Raw genomic sequence first — 15,680 nt, forward strand, 5'->3', positions numbered from 1 at the left:
TCTCATTACTTCCATTCTACGATTTCATTTTGATTATTTTTTTATTATTCCAGTTCTCTGTTAAATTTTTTACCTTTTTTCTTAAACATATTAATTGTAAGTCTCCAATTACTTCAGTATGTGGATGAGTGGTAGGTGTGTTTCTCTTGTCTATTAGTCCTGGTGATTTGGTCCTGTCTCTTGGCATGGGTGGACATTGGATGCCAGAATGAAAATGCATAGAAGCTCTGGATGATGTTTTTAATTCCAAAGAAGATTTATTTTCCTTCTGGCAGGAAAATAGCCATATGGACAGATCACCTTGGTTTTATTAGGCATTCGAGCTGTTTGGAGGCTAGTCTATTTCCTGGCTTCCCTGAAGGGCAGTGGTTCTCAAACATTTTGGTCTCAGGATCCCTTCACATTCTTAAAAACTGAGGATCTCAAAGAGCTTTTGTGTACGTGTGTTATATCTATTGATACATTGTCAATAGTTATTGAAATTAAAAATTAAACCCACTAAATTAAAAAAAAATTTTTTAAGTACATATTTATTAATTCATTTGGAAATAACCATAGACCCATCACATATCATACACATTAGCATAAATAGCATTTTTAATGAAAAATAACTATTTTCCAAAAAAAGTTTTCAGCAAGATTGGTGGCAGCATTTGTTTTACCATTTGCAAACCTCTAATGTCTGGCTTAATAGAAGACAGCTGAATTCTCATAACTGCTTCTGCATTCAATCTGTGGTGATATCACAGGTGAGAGAATGAATGAAAAGGGCAAATATTATGAAAATGAATTTGATCTTGTGATGCCCTGGGAAGGACTACACTTTGAGATCCACTGCTTTAGGGCAAAGCCTTCAGTGGTCTTGATGCAGCAGGGTGTCTTACAGCTTCTCCTCCCAGCCTTCCCGGCACCAATACACTGCTGACCTTTCCTTAGCTTTTTTCTCTTAGAAGCGGCTGCCCCTTGATCTCTTGGCAGCTCGGGAATTGACAGATAGCCTGGAGGGAAACTGAATGCCCAGTGGCCAGCTCACTTCCCTGCATTTCCCTTTTCTTGAGCATCTTGGCCCCTTGAGCCCCAGCTGCCTTGAAACCCTGAGCTCCCATTTTTTCTTCCCCACCCAGAGAGGCTGCTAAAAGAAGTAGGTAGCTGTTTTCTGCCCAGCCTTTGTGCCCTGTGTGCATATCGGCAAACACCCCCAGGAGGAAAAGTGGAGGCAAAAAGGGCTCCCCTCAATGCATATCCTTTTTCTCTAGGATCTTAGCCCTGTAACCCTGGCTGCTGTGGTTGCTGTCCAGTGCTTTTAAACCATTTTTGGTTGTTTTTTTTTTTTTGCCTTTTATTCATCTTGTATAGTTATTGGCAGGAGTGTTAGTCTGAGACAAGATCTCCATCATAACTGGGAGTGGGCGTCAGCACACAGTTCTGTAACTCGCTTTTTTTACTTAACAGTTTCTCTTGGAGCTCTCTTTGCATCACAAAGAACCTCTTCGTTCCTTTCGATGGTCACACAGTCTTTTATGGATGAGCCATCATTGCTTTAATTAGATGGTTTTCAGTGTATCATTACTACAAACAATCTGTAATTATTTGTGTAGGTTTGTCATGTATCTGTAGGTTAAACTCCTGGAACATTGTCATAGTGAGAGCTGGATTGTACCAATTTATCCCCCCCTCAGCATGTCTGAGAAAAGCAAAGTTGGTTTTAGCCAAATGGCTCTAGAGCCACGGCCAGACCTGGCCTAGAACCTTCTCCCTGAGAAGGGTACAGCTCTCCCCTCCCTCGATGGCCCTGTGCCTCAGAGTCAGGTCACACCTGTGGTCTCTTCCAGGACACATTTGACATCCGGATCCTGATGGCCAAGTCCGTCAAGTACACAGTGAACTTCTTAGAAGCCAAAGAAGGAGATTTGCACAGGTACCAGCGCCCGTGCCCCATGGTCCCAGGCCTGGCTCAACGCCACTGATCAGATGAAGTTCTCCTCTGCCCCAGGGCAGGTGGGCGGGGGCACCGGGACTCTGCACCTGGCTACCCACTTCTCTCCCAGCAGCCCCTTTGGCTTTCCCAGCAACCACTGCCCTTTGCCTTCCAGGATAGAAATCCCATTCAAATTCCACATGCTGCATTCAGGGCTGGTTCACGGTCTGGCCTTCTGGTTTGACGTTGCTTTCATCGGCTCCATGTGAGTGCAACCAAGCAGACCATGCTGCCCCCAGTCCCACTCCTGCGCCCTTCCCTACGGTGTGACCCCTAGGCCTGGGGGGTCGATGCTGAGCTGTGGTCTGGGAGGTGGGACGCGACTCCTCCAGGTTCCACTGTCCTTTTTAAAGAGCAAGAACTCCACTTTGTGCAAGAGACTGTTGAGAGGGGCATGTCTGTCTGTACTGACTGTCCTTCATGGGACCTTACCTGTGTGTGTCCCTCAGCTTGAGTATGTCAGGGTAGTAGGTGTACTGTGGTTGAAGGTTTCTCGTGTGTGTGTGCGCGCGTGTGCGCATATGTACGTGTGCACCAGGGAGAGCTCAGTGTGTGCAGGGTGGTGGCCTGACTGGTGGCTCTGGCCTAGTCAAGTGTGTGCCTGTTCCTGCTTGGCAGAATGACCGTGTGGCTGTCCACGGCCCCAACGGAGCCCCTGACCCACTGGTACCAGGTACGGTGCCTGTTCCAGTCACCACTGTTCGCCAAGGCCGGGGACACGCTCTCAGGGACATGTCTGCTTATTGCCAACAAAAGGTGCGACTGGCCCCTGGGGCTAGGGGAGGTAGGGTCCACCCACCCCACCCAGCAGGGTAGACCATAGGGCTGAGCTGAGGCTCAGGGCTGCCCTCCGCTTTCCTCTTCACAGACAGAGCTATGACATCAGTATTGTGGCCCAGGTAGACCAGACGGGCTCCAAATCCAGTAACCTCCTGGATCTGAAAAACCCCTTCTTCAGGTAGTACAGGCCCTCAGCCTGTGTGGGGGGGCCCTTCCAGGCCCTGCAGCCCTGCCCATGGGTCCATCTCTGCCACAGATACACAGGCACGACACCCTCGCCCCCACCTGGCTCCCACTACACGTCTCCCTCAGAGAACATGTGGAACACAGGCAGCACCTACAACCTCAGCAGTGGGATGGCTGTGGCTGGTAAGTCGTACACCCAGCCCACAGCCCAGGGCCCACACCTTTGGGGGAAGCATTTACTGGTCCCATCTGCTGCTGCTCCCCTGGGAAGTGCTGGCCACCTTTGGTGGCAGACCCGGCCCCTCTTCTGTCCCAGGCCTGCCCCTCACACCCTACACGGACACTGCCCCTGACATCTCTCTCTCTGGGCACAGGGATGCCGACTGCCTATGATCTGAGCAGTGTTATTGCTGGTGGCTCTAGCGTGGGCCACAACAACCTGATTCCTTTAGGTGAGTGTTACCTGGGGCTGGGGAGCGGTGGGGGGGCAGAGCCCAGGACTGACCTGGGCCAGGTAAAGGGCTGGTGGCCCAACCCACCTTGGCTTTTGCTTGGTCCTTTTGCACCATCACCTTTTCCTCTTCCTGGGGGCTGTTGGCTGAGGCCCTCCGTTCCTCTCTGCCTTGCTCTGCCATCTCTGCGCCCACCCTCCCCACACCCCTGGTGCGAAAGGCGAGTGAGCGCCCACCCTGCAATGAGCGTGGACTGCTGTCACAGCCAGGGCAGGCTGGGGGCGGTGACGCCGTCTCCCTTCCCTCCTTCCTCCCTCTTGCTGCGCAGCCAACACGGGGATTGTCAATCACACCCACTCCCGGATGGGCTCCATAATGAGCACGGGGATTGTCCAAGGTAACCGTGGGAGGAGGGGCGGTTCCATGGGTGGGGGCGGGCAGCTAGTGTGTGAGTGTGCTGTCCTCCGGGCCACGCCGCTGCCCTCTCGCCTGCTCTCTCTCCTCTGACTCTGCTGTGGGTCCAGGTGGGCGAGAGGGTAGAGCTGGCCCCTCAGTGCTGTTGCCCCACCCCACAGGGTCCTCCGGCGCCCAGGGCAGCAGCGGCGGTAGCTCAAGTGCCCACTACGCAGTCAACAGCCAGTTCACTATGGGTGGCCCCGCCATCTCAATGGCCTCGCCCATGTCCATCCCTACCAACACCATGCACTACGGGAGCTAGGCACCTCCAGGCATCGTCAAACGGACTGACAGCACCAGGAAACCAAATGAAGACCCGCCACCCCCCCGTGCCGGTGGGGGCTCTTTCCCTGTACTGGAGAAGCCCGAACCCGGTCACAGCCCTCTTTGCTATGGGAACTTGGACACTTTTTTACACAATGTTGCTGCCGCCCCACCCCCCAGCCCCACATCTTGGCCCTGAGCGTGTGTCGCAGCCATACTTTACACAAGATCATGTTGTGGGAGCCCTTGTCCCCCGCCTGCCCTCTCCACCCTGACCTGGGTTTGACATACTCTGTAACAGGCGTGTCTGGGCCTGACAGCTGCGGACCCAGGAGGGGAGTGAGAAAGGGAGGCAGCTGCCCTGCAGCCCGGGCTGCCCAGCCCTACCCCAGCCCGTCCCTCTGCGCCTACCCCTCTTGCCTGTCTCTAGTGGGAAGGCAGCCCTGGCTGGGCGGGGCCTCCCTCTCAACTACCGGGCCTTGGTCACAATGGGCGTGACATGCTGCTTTTTTTTTAATTTTATTTTTTTACAAAAAGAACCAGTGTCAATTCACAGACCCTCTGAGAAACCAGGCCGGCCGGGCCGAGCCAGCAGCCCCTCTCCCCAGACTCAGAGGCTCAGCAGTGAGGGGAAGCCCGGCCGAGTCTTCAGGGGCGGGGGTGGGCCAGACCTCTGGGGCACCCGCAGCCCCCCCACCAAAGGGTTCACCTCACACTTGAATGTACAACCCAGCCCGGCTGTGGGGAAGGCCCTCCGTCCTTGGCTCCTGCCTCTTGCTGCTGTCCTGTCCCTGAGCCCCTGCAGATCCCTCTCCACCCTCAATAAGAACTAGAATGGGCGCCCCCCGGACCCGGCCTAGGGGGAAGGTTCGCCTGGAGGCCGCTGGGGCAGACGCAGAAACCTCAAGGATCTGTCATGGAAGGCGCCTCTTTCCTGTAGCTGACGTTAGGCCTGTGTATCTCCCCTCAGAACCTGTAGATGCTCCAGTCCCTACTTGTATTATGGCATTTTGACCCCTCTTACACGTGGGAAGGGGGCTTGCAGGGACCTCTCCCTCCAAAAAAAAACAGGCAAAATAAACGAGGAAATGGATGTTTCAGCACAGGCAGTTTTCTTCTACTTCTGCTCCCCCTTTTTCTAACACCCGAAATTCAGATGTGGGGGAGCTCAGTGTAGGCCCAAAGCCCCACTCATTGTGTACCTAGGGAAGGGAAGACACAGTGGAGGCCAGGGCCAGCCCCCTCCCGTCCTCGGCCAGGTGTCAGGGAAGAAGGCCCAGCAGGCAGGCTGGGGTGGGCAGGCCCCGGCCCCGCTCCCACGCAGTATTGCCCGGGCTGCACTGGAAGCTTCCTGCTCGGCTGCCCCTTCCCCGCCTTTATATAAACTCTCTGAATCACCTTTGCATAGAAAATAAAAGTGTTTGCTTTGTAAGAAAAGTCTGGAAAGTAGCAGAGTGATCTTCAGGTATCAAAGGAACCTGCAGTCATCATCTGGGGGCAGGACAGGCAGAGGTGTCCCTTTTGTTTTGCCTGAAAAAGAGAATCCTAGGAGTGGTCCATGACTTACAGCGTGGGGGTCCCCTTGGCTGGGCAGCTCCCCTCAGCCACAGCTGGAAACCAATACTTACCTACAGGACCACAGCCTTCCTAGGAGGCTGTGATGGACTGTGGCAGGGTGGGTGTCAGCAATGTGTGGGGAGGCAGAGATGTGGCTTGGGGTGGAGGTGCCGTGTGTTCTGGAGGCAGCGTCTGGAAGAAGTACAACTGGACCAAGCCCCCAGGGTCAATGTCAGGACCAGAACCAAGCCCACCCCCAGCCCTGCAGCTTGGCCTGTGACCACCCACACCTATACCTTGCAGCCCAGGGCCAAGAGGGCATGGAGCAGCACCACTGTGGACAACAACGCTGCGGCTGCCAGCCTGGTGTCCTCACGAACAACAGGCCAGAGGGTGAACACCAGGCCAGTGGCTGACAGGGCCAGGGCCAGCGCACCAAAGAGCCACTGCAGCCATGGGACGGGGATGAGCCACAGGATCTGGGGGTGACATGGGCCGCTCGCTATCATGGTGTCCAGCTGTCTACAGTATCCACACCCACCCTGCCCGAGCCACACTCACCACGGTGGGGATGAAGACAAAGAGGGAGTAGCCGTAGATGCACACTGTCTCCAGGAAGGTGTACGGCCCCAAGCGCTCCCGGACGCCCTTGCGCCACTGTAGGAAGCCCCACAGTGCCAGTGGCACCAGCCATGCGTAGCAGTAGATGGTGATGCCTGCCACAGTCACTGGGGACAAGAGGAGACCTCAGGCAGTTAACCCCAGGGCCCCGCCAGCACCCCCAGCCCCGCAGACCTGCTGTGCCTTGCCCGCCTGGCTTACCCTTGTGGAATTGGGGGCTGTAGTGGATGGAGGGGTCCCTCCTCTGGGCTAGCAACAGTGTCAGGTTGCCAGTGATGGCCAAGACAAAGGCCAGTGTGGCACAGATCCAGAAGGGACCTGTGGATGGTGTGCAATCAGGATCTGGGCCTAGAGCTCCTAGGACAGATGGACTCATCCCATCTCAAGTGTGCTGGGACCCCAGCCTCTTCAAGCTCAGGGCTGCCTCCAGCCCCACTGCTCTACTGGCCGGATTCTTGGCCAGGTCACCAGTGACCTCAAATCTTTCTTGGCCTCACACTAGTCTCATGCAGCTTATGTCTTCTCCTTCTGGAAACACTCTCCATGTGGCTTCTGGAACCCCACACACTTGGCTTTTGTCTCACCTCAGTGGCAGAACTCAGCCTCTTGCTGCATCTCCTCACCCCCGACCTCTACGATGGACAGGGAGCCTGGGGCTCAGTCCTTGGCCCTCTTCTCCATCTGCACTCACCCTGAGTGACCTCATCTAACTCATGGCTTTATATACCGCCCCCATGTTGACAACTGCAAACATCTCGAGCCTAGGCCTGTGCCTGGAACTGCAGGCTCCTTCATCCACATTTCCACATGGGGGTACCCCAGGCATCTCACACTCCACCCCACGTGCTTGCTCTCCCCTCTAAAGCCTGCCCCAGCTTTCCTTATCAGTGAGTAAGCAACTCCATCCTAGTAAAACCATCCTAGTAGTCCAGGCAAAATCCTCGGAGTTATCCTTGGCTTCTCTCCTCCCACCCCATATCCAGTCTGTCGGAAAATCCTGTCCTTGAAGCTCCACCTTCAAGACGTATTCTAGAATCCAACCACTCCTCCCTGCCTCCAGAGCCTCCACCCTGGGCCAGGCCCCACCATCCATACCTGGACCACGGAAGTCACCACCTCCTTGGTCTCCTGGCTTCCGCCCTTGTGCCTTACAGGGCTGGGGGGTGCCGGTGAGCATTTAACCCTGATCCTTTTCCTCCTCACCACGGCACAGAAGGCCTGTGCAATCCATCACTTCTGCAACCTCCTACCAGCTCACTCCACTCCAATGACACTGCTGCCAGCACTTCCAGGCGTTTGCCCCGGCTGTTCCTGTGCATCCCGCTCCTGCTCCAAACCCTTCCGGGACTCTCCATCACCCTCCTTTTGCCCTGGGTGTTCCCCCTTCCTGGAATGCTCTCCCCCTGCTCCCCTTCACCTGCTACCACTCTCTCATCTCCCTCCCCAGAGGCCTTCCCTGACCAACCATGCAAAACAGCATCATTCTTCATCCTCTAGGCTGCTTTGCTTCTCTTCCTGGCACCAAGGCCCTCTGCAGTCCCTCTGTCTCCCTAAACAGAATGTAAGTTTCACGCTCTTCATGAACGACTCTTTCTTCTCAGCTGTATTCCCAGGGCCTGATACTCAGTCCACATTTGTTGAATGAATAATCAAACGGACCGAGTGCACGACGTCACTCACCGTACAGGTCTGGCCGACTCCGCAGATGGTGCCGTACAAAGTTGTGGCCAGGCCGGGGCAGCAGCGAGCCTTTAATCCGGTCCAGGACCTGGGGAGGCAAGGCTGCGGCCTGGGTTGGAAGCCCACTTGTGGCTCCTCACCACCCTCAGAAGAAAGCTGACAAGTTCCTCCCTAGGCCTTTCATGCTTTTCCCCTGCTGGGTGACCTCCAGTCTCCTCTCCCTCTAGACCCCAACTCAAAGAGCTCTTCCTTCTGGACTTCTGCAGGGCCTGGAGCTCTCTCCTTGGCTGGCTCCCAGACAATGTTTCACTTTAGAGTGGTGTCCCACTTCTGGGCCTGCCATCTTCCTGTGTGCTGCTTTCCTCCTCCTCTCAGTTTGCTGCCCTGAACTGGCCTTGCTACTTCCTCTCCCACCTCCCAGTGAGAACAGTCAGCAAGCCCCTGACATTCTCTTTCCTGTAACTCTCTCCAGTACAACACATTCCCAGTTTATCATCATCTCCCAGTGTGGTCTGGGGCTTCGGATCTACATTCCACACAGCACGTCTGCTCATCCCACTCCTGCTCTACACCCTTCCACAGCTCCCCGTCACCCTCAGGATAAAACCCAAACTCCTTAACTTAGCTCACAAGGTCCTCTGTGATCTGGCTCCTGCCTGCCCATCCTACTGCATCCTGCAGCACTGTCCTCGCTTCACACTCTCCAACCAGATTTGGTGACATGCAGCTTCCACAACACGTCATGCCTTCTCTCACCTCTGGTCCTCTGCTTACATGATTCCCTGTGCCTGGAACACTCCTATGCTTCCCTCCACTCTGCCCAGGTAATTCTTCTCCATCCTAAACCTAACCCACTGCCGTTGAGTTGATTTCGACTCATAATGACCCTACGGGGCATGGTCATACGGCTTCCAAGGCTGTAAACCTTTACAGGAGCAGACTGCCACATCTCTCTCCTGCGGAGCAGCTGGTAGGTTTGAACCGCCAACCTTTTGATTAGCAGCTGAATGCTTTACCCACTGAGCCACCAGGGTTCCTCCTTAGGTCTCAGCAAGTTCCTCACCTACTGAGGAGGCCTTTCCTTGACTCAGATCAATTGTAACTCCTGTGTTCCCATAAAGGCCAAAACCAAAAACCAAACCCACTGCCGTAGAATCGATTCTGACTTATAGCGACCCTATAAAACAGAGTAGAACTGCCCCATAGAGTTTCCAAAGCTGTAAATCGTTACAGAAACAGATTGCCACATCTTTCTCCTACGGAGCTACTGGTGTGTTCAAATTGCCAACTTTTGGTTAGCACCCGTGCACTTAACCAGCATGCCACCAGGGCTCCTTGCCACAGCCCCATTGCCAGCATAATCTTTATACAGTGGCACAGTTATTTCTATCAGCCTGGGTAGGACCCATGTAGGTATGGCCAGCACCATGCCTGGGGCCTGGAACACAAGAAGCGTTCAGTGAATACTGGCTAAATCCCATGCAAGATTCCGAGTCTATCCCACCAGCTTCCAGGGCCTGACCTGTGAGGTGTCCACATCGAAGAAGCTCTGATAGTAGCCAAAGGTCCAGAATCCTGGCTGCTGCTTCTCTCCCTGCAGGAGCTACACAGCAAGGCTTTCAGTGCCTGCCCCTAGAGCCTGGGCCAGCAAGGGGCCCAGTGGGGGCAGGGCCCAGGGCATGTATATGACTCACCGCGGCCTTGTCACTCTCCTCTTCCACTTCCTCCTCAGCTCCATAGCTGCCACCCGAGTCCATGGCCACAGCCACATGTCCCTGTGGGGTCAGCTGGTCACTTCTGCTCCTGGTGGTCGCATCTGGGGTCTTGGCTAGGAGATCAGTGGCTTCCTGGAACTCTGTGGAGAAGGAATATGGGCAAGGGGATGTTTTGGGGACTGACTGACATTCAACTGGACCCCTGCTCAACTGGGAGCAGAGCTCTGGCGATGGCCACCTCTGTCCTTTCCACTGACACCAGGGCAGCCAGAGTTCCTCAGTCTGGCAGATGGAAAGGACGCCTGTACCTTACTAACATATAACTGCAATTTAGGGTCTGGGGTAGTTCTGTTCTAGAAGGGGTCATGGGCTAGGCTAGAAGCTCTAGTTTGAGGTCTGAGTTCAGGGCTTGAACGGGGTTGGAGTCAGAGATAGATTTCATCTCCGGGTCAGGGTTCACAGCAGACTAGGGTTTGGGTTAGATATGAGCTGGAACCTGGGTAAGTGTTTCCGGCCGGGTCGGGGCTGCACTCACCGTGGAAGGTGAGCTCGTCTGCCGCTGCCATGGCCGTCCAGGGGCGTCACCGCATCCCGCTCTGAGGACAGAGACCGATCAGGCCCGCCCCCTCCGGCCCCCTCCCGGGGCCTGTCCCTCGGCACCGCCTGGGGGCTAAAGGCCCCCACGGGGGCTTGAACTAGCCGCCTGGCTCCAACAGGTGTACCCCGCCCCACCTCACCTGAGGCTACTCAGCCGGCGTGGCCCAACCTCTCTGCGCCTGCGCAGCCCGCCTACCCGCCGGGGCCGAAGAGCCGTAGGCCGAGGCCACAAGCACCGGAGAGTAACATCCGGCGCCGGTCCGTTTCCTGTCCTCTTCCGACGGGAAGCCATTTCCGGCGGTGTTGGCCGTTGCACAGAAGTGACTCCCGGGCCTTTTACTTCGAGTACCAAGCGTTTCAATTGGGAAAACGGACGCCAAGCCGGAAGAGGATGGCGGCGACCGCCCTGAAGAAACTTTGGTCCCGAGGCCGCGGAGAGGCGGGGGACGCGACGGTCGCGAAGCCGGGCGTGTGGGAGCGTTTGGGTGAGTACCAGCGGGAGGCGGCGGGGTGAGTGGCCACAGCGGCCGGATTGCTCTTACTGCGCTTATCTCCCCTTAGGCATCTGGTCCCGCGCGCTGCTCCGGGACTACGCCGAGGCCTGCGGGGACGCAGCAGCGGCAGCGCGGGCCCGGCCGGGACGGGCGGCGGTGTACGTGGGGCTGCTGGGTGGAGTGGCGGCTTGTTGCGCCTTGGCGCCGGGCGAGGCGGCCTTCGAGGAGGCGCTGCTCGACGCATCTGGGACCCTTCTACTGCTAGCGCCGGCCACGCGTAACCGCGAGTCTGAAGCGTTCGTGCAGCGACTGCTGTGGCTGCGGGGCCGCGGCCGCCTGCGCCACCTGAACCTGGGACTCTGTTCGCTCGTGTACGAGGCGCCCTTCGACGACCAGGCCAGCCTCTACCAGGCCCGCTGCCGCTACCTGCAACCCCGTTGGGCCGACTTCCCGGGCCGGATCCTGGACGTGGGCTTCGTGGACCGCTGGTGGGTGCTTGGGGCCCGTATGCGCGACTGCGACATTAACGACGACGAGTTCCTCCACCTGCCTGCGCATTTACGCGTCGTCGGGCTCCACCAGCTGCACTCCGAGGCCAACGAGCGGCTTTTCGACGAGAAATACAAGCCTGTCGTGCTCACGGAGGATCAGGTGGACCAGGCGCTGTGGGAGGAGCAGGTCTTGCAGAAGGAGAAAAAGGACAGGCTCGTCCTGAGCCAGGCCGACTCGTTGGTGCAGTCGGAGGCCCCGAGGTGAAGCCCCGTGGAGCCAGGGTTCGGACGAGGGTCCGAAAGGGCTCCGAGTGCTGGCATGCTGCCTGGGATTTTGTGCAGTTGGTGTGAGGGGGCCCAAATGCAGAGTGCCTCTCGCCGCCAGGTATTTACAAATTTGGGGAGCCTTTCTCCTCCTCACCTTGTTCCTGGTTAGCTGAAGTTAATCCAGAGCGGCCTTGCTCTAGGGGTTGGGAAGAGTAGAATGACGTGATCTTATAACGTTTATTATTGTCAGAGCTAGTAAGGAGGATTTGACATAAACTGTTTACCTTGGGCCTTACGTTCCCCCAGCTGAGGTACCACATTTGTTGTCAGGTCCCACCGCCTGCTCTCCTAAAACTATGCAGATGTGGGTTTGTTTGTTTGTTTGTTTGTTTGGAGCAGAAATGTTTTTATTCTATGATCTGTTTTTCATTTTTATAAGTAACTTTTTATTTTGAAATAATTATAGGCTCATTGGAAGTTGGGAAAATAATAGGGACAACCAGTGTACCTTTCACCCAGCTTCCCCAACGGGTAACGTCTTACATAACTAATACAGTATTGCAGGCAAAAATTGATGTTGGTATGACCCTTTGGATTTTACAAGGAATTTTTTATTTAAGTATCTTTGAGGGATAAAGCATTTCTTGATATGGAAATCTATGTGAAATCATAGATTGTGGTTATGTTATACTTCTCTAACCCTGAAAACACAATTGTGTAGCTGAAAAGAAATAAGTAAGTGTACATAGATGGTACTTATAGCAGTTATAGTGATCATACTCTTAAAACGAAAATGTGAGGGGAATGAGACTTTATCTTCAAGATGGTCTGTGGCTAGTTAATAAAACTAGGAGGTGAAACATCCATCTTTGCTGTGATGTTTGTGTGTTTTTGCCGCTATTAAGTTTTGGCACTTGGGCTTTCCATTCATAATATGGGTTCATTAGGCACATGGTAATTTTTATATCTTTATTTTGGGGGTAGAGGGAACACCTTATAAGTCAGCATCCCCTTTTTACAGAGAAAAAAGCTGAGGTTCAGGAAGTTGGTTACTTTTACAGAGCCATGAGTCACTTAATCTCAGGTTTTAGTCGCAAAATTATTTCATTGTTATCTCTTGCTATAAATAAAATACGAGTACAGAAGTAAAGAAACAAATACGAAAAATAAATACAATGAAAACAAACACAAGACAAATGATACTAGATTCTAATCCTATGCTGTTACCTGCCAAAGGTGCTGGACCTAAATACTACAGTCTTCGTTAAAGAGACAAAGATTAGCTAACTTCAGAAAAGGGGTTAAGCCACATTGCCATCAAAGCGTGACTAGTTCCTCACTGCTCGGAGAAGTATTGAAAGAAAATTACATATCTTTATTGCTTGAGTCAGTTATTAAATGCCATTTCTGATTTCCAGTCACGCACACCCCTTGTAGCTGCAGGGAGCTGTGAGTCTCAGGGCACAGGTTGGCATTGGTTGGCAACAACCAAACAGCACTCAAGTTTTTGCGTAGGAATTGCACGTGTGGAAGAATTACCTGAAGTCTGTGTGGCTTGTCTCTTCAGAGGGCCGGCCTTTCCCGGAGCAGAATCCACACTGCATTTTGGCCCCCCATCCAGTGCTCCGACCTCCTGGGTCTGGTGTAAGAAGTGAGTTGTTAGAATGGCCAGGAGACTGGGTGGAGCTGGTGCTGTGCACTGTGGGGCTTGGACAGGCTCCCTGAGGTCATGTCCAGGTCTTCTTGTTCACTGCTGAGCTCCCAGCTCCCCACAGTGCTCAGCCCAGTGTGGACCTCAATCAGTGTTGAAAGAGTTAACATACAAGATATTGCATGTGTGGGCTGTGGGTGGGAGCTGGTATGGTCCTGATAGAGGGGAAGCAGATCAAGGTTGGATCCCCAGCCTTTGGCCAGCCCAGGGGAAGTGGCCCTCCAGTCTCAGCCTGCTCAGTGCCAGAAACAGGGCAGAGTGGGGAGATTGCTTATGTTCCCATAAAGGCAGTAGGATCTCAAGGAGAAGTGGGCTTTAAAGTCACAGTTACACTTACTAGGTGACTTCTCTGTGCCTCAGTTTCCTTAGGGGAATAATTTTTTTCAGGGTGGGTAAAAAAACTTAGTAACCATGCCAAAGCACTTGGTATGTAGTAGGCATTCACAGCCTGTAGGATGCCTCTTTGAGGAAGATGATGGCCCCAAACCCATCCTCTCCCCTTCCTGAGTTAATCTTGAACGAGGGGCAGTGTTCCTCAGCCTCACTGCCCGCCTGTGGTAAGTGGGAATGGAGGAGTGTAGCCAAGGTGTGCTTGTCTCTCAGGATCTGAAGACACTCAAGTTTAATACGAACATGTTCAGGGTCTCCCTTTTACTTGAAATTTATTCTGAATTAACTTGTCCTCCAGTATGTGCTCAATGCTGAATCTTTCCAGTTGTTGTCATCGGAAAGACCAGCAGAGGGCACCAGAGATTCAGAGACGCTGACGCCATCCTTGCCTGAGCCCACGTGGGGTGGCTAGCCCGTTTTCTTTTGTTCTGTGAAGCAGCCAGTAGATGGAGTGCAGTTACCACATGCATCAGTTTGCCACTCTTTAGAACCAGATAATTTTTTTAAATGATGGCAGATGGAGCCCTCGCGGCACAATGGTTAAGTACTCAGCCAGCTAACTTACCGTAAAGATTACAGCCTTGGAAACCCTGTAGAGCAGTTCTGTTCTGGCCAGTTGTGTTGTTACAGGTCAGAATTAATTCGGTGGCAATGGGTAGATGATGGCAGAAGTCAGGGTTACGGAGAGGGGTCACATTCATATGCATCCCAGGAATGTGCACCTCCACCTTGTTGGCAGCAGTTGAAGGAGGCTGTGAGCGGTTCTACTGGGATAGGCAGTGCCTTCCCCTTGAGTAAACCTCTCCTGTCTCCTAGAAGTTCCTCTAGGGGCAGGATCACCTGGTCGGCCCTGGGATAATGTCCATTTCCCTAGTTCGCTGGAAGTTGTGTTGAAGCACCTAGGACCATGACTACGGTGAGGGAAGCAGGTGCACAGAGCACAGAATTTGAGGAGGCACTCCCTCTCAGGGTCATGCAAGTGCTTGCCTCACCCTGGTCCTCACCTTGCAGCATCCTGTACCCAGCTGGGTCACCTGCGTGGGTGACACCGCAAGCTCTTACAAACCTACACAAGTAGAATAATACAACAAACCCCATGTACTCATAACCCAGTTCAATAGTAATTAAGATTTTGCTACCTCTAAGGAGTCCTGGAAACCCTGGTGGTGTAGTGGTTAAGTGCTACAGCTGCTAACCAAGAGGTCAGCAGTTCACATCCACCAGGCACTCCTTGCAAACTCTATGGGGCAGTTCTGTTCTGTCCTGTAGGGTTGCTATGAGTCGGAATCGACTCAACGGCAGTGGGTTTGGTTTGGTTTTTTTTTTAAGGAGCTGTGGTTGCGCAGAGCTTAAGCACTCAGCTGCTAACTGAAAGGTCAGTGGTTTGAACCCACCAGCTACTCCGTGGGAAAAAGATGTGGCAGTCAGCTTCTCTAAAGATTGACAGCCTTGGAAACCCTATGGGACAGTTCTACTCTGTCCTATAGGGTTGCTATGAGCCAGAATTGGAAACACTGGTGGCGTAGTGGTTAAGTGCTACGGCTGCTAACCAAAAGGTCAGTGGTTCAAGTCCACCAGGTGCTCCTTGGAAACTCTATGGGGCAGCCCTACTCTGTCCTATAGGGTCGCTATGAGTCAGAATCGACTCGATGGCAGTGGGTTTTGAGTCAGAATTGACAGCAGTGGGCTTTGGGTTTTTTGTTTTTTTTTTTTTTGCTTCCTCAGCCTGTCTTCTGTTTTTCTTGCTGTAATATTTTAAAGCAAACCCCATACATCATATCATCTCACCCGTACAATTTCAGTCTGCATTTTCTTAAATAAAGACAATGGTATTATACGCACCTAACAAAATTCAAAATTCTTTGGTATCATCTGGTATGCTATCCATAATTGCATTTTCCTGATGGTTTCAGAAATGTCTTTTTACTGGGCAGCTCCTGTCCGGAGGTGAAAATGAGAAGGCAAAAGGGGCCGGGAGCTGGTTGAATGGACACGGGAAATCCGGGCTGGAAAGGAGCAGTGTGCTGTCACATTATAGGGA

At 53.5% G+C, this 15,680-nt stretch overlaps 3 protein-coding genes across 7 annotated transcripts in view; 2 read left to right on the plus strand and 1 right to left on the minus strand.

Moving 5' to 3' along the window:
* CARM1 (coactivator associated arginine methyltransferase 1) overlaps positions 1 to 4,114 on the plus strand; it is a gene marked incomplete at its 5' end in the record, with an annotated part of 43,631 nt that extends 39,517 nt beyond the window's left edge. Inside the window, 8 exons of the mRNA XM_049876898.1 lie at positions 1,833 to 1,918; positions 2,094 to 2,183; positions 2,597 to 2,734; positions 2,847 to 2,936; positions 3,015 to 3,127; positions 3,319 to 3,396; positions 3,725 to 3,793; positions 3,972 to 4,114. Coding sequence (XP_049732855.1) covers positions 1,833 to 1,918; positions 2,094 to 2,183; positions 2,597 to 2,734; positions 2,847 to 2,936; positions 3,015 to 3,127; positions 3,319 to 3,396; positions 3,725 to 3,793; positions 3,972 to 4,114 — 807 coding nt within the window. The remainder of the gene's footprint in view (positions 1 to 1,832; positions 1,919 to 2,093; positions 2,184 to 2,596; positions 2,735 to 2,846; positions 2,937 to 3,014; positions 3,128 to 3,318; positions 3,397 to 3,724; positions 3,794 to 3,971) is intronic.
* A 1,443-nt stretch (positions 4,115 to 5,557) lies between these two features.
* YIPF2 (Yip1 domain family member 2) lies at positions 5,558 to 10,516 on the minus strand. 5 transcript variants are annotated; one of them, XM_049876899.1, is made up of 10 exons: positions 10,427 to 10,455; positions 10,225 to 10,285; positions 9,669 to 9,829; positions 9,497 to 9,577; positions 7,975 to 8,062; positions 6,496 to 6,612; positions 6,235 to 6,401; positions 5,970 to 6,152; positions 5,745 to 5,880; positions 5,558 to 5,646 (listed from the first exon to the last, which is right to left on the minus strand). In XM_049876899.1, exons 2-9 carry the CDS (start codon positions 10,253 to 10,255, stop codon positions 5,764 to 5,766), a joined length of 945 nt encoding a protein of 314 aa, XP_049732856.1. In that variant the 5' UTR covers positions 10,256 to 10,285; positions 10,427 to 10,455; the 3' UTR covers positions 5,558 to 5,646; positions 5,745 to 5,763. The 5 variants fall into 5 exon arrangements, with proteins under 5 accessions (XP_049732856.1, XP_049732860.1, XP_049732858.1 ...); XM_049876900.1 differs by having other exon boundaries at positions 5,577 to 5,661; XM_049876903.1 differs by lacking the exon at positions 10,225 to 10,285 and having other exon boundaries at positions 10,427 to 10,516.
* TIMM29 (translocase of inner mitochondrial membrane 29) lies at positions 10,481 to 15,423 on the plus strand. The gene is made up of 2 exons (XM_049876905.1): positions 10,481 to 10,771; positions 10,848 to 15,423. Exons 1-2 carry the CDS (start codon positions 10,678 to 10,680, stop codon positions 11,534 to 11,536), a joined length of 783 nt encoding a protein of 260 aa, XP_049732862.1. The 5' UTR covers positions 10,481 to 10,677; the 3' UTR covers positions 11,537 to 15,423.
* Positions 15,424 to 15,680: the final 257 nt, after the last annotated feature.

Source organism: Elephas maximus, chromosome 3, assembly GCF_024166365.1.
Source record: "Elephas maximus indicus isolate mEleMax1 chromosome 3, mEleMax1 primary haplotype, whole genome shotgun sequence".
Lineage (NCBI taxonomy): Eukaryota > Metazoa > Chordata > Mammalia > Proboscidea > Elephantidae > Elephas > Elephas maximus.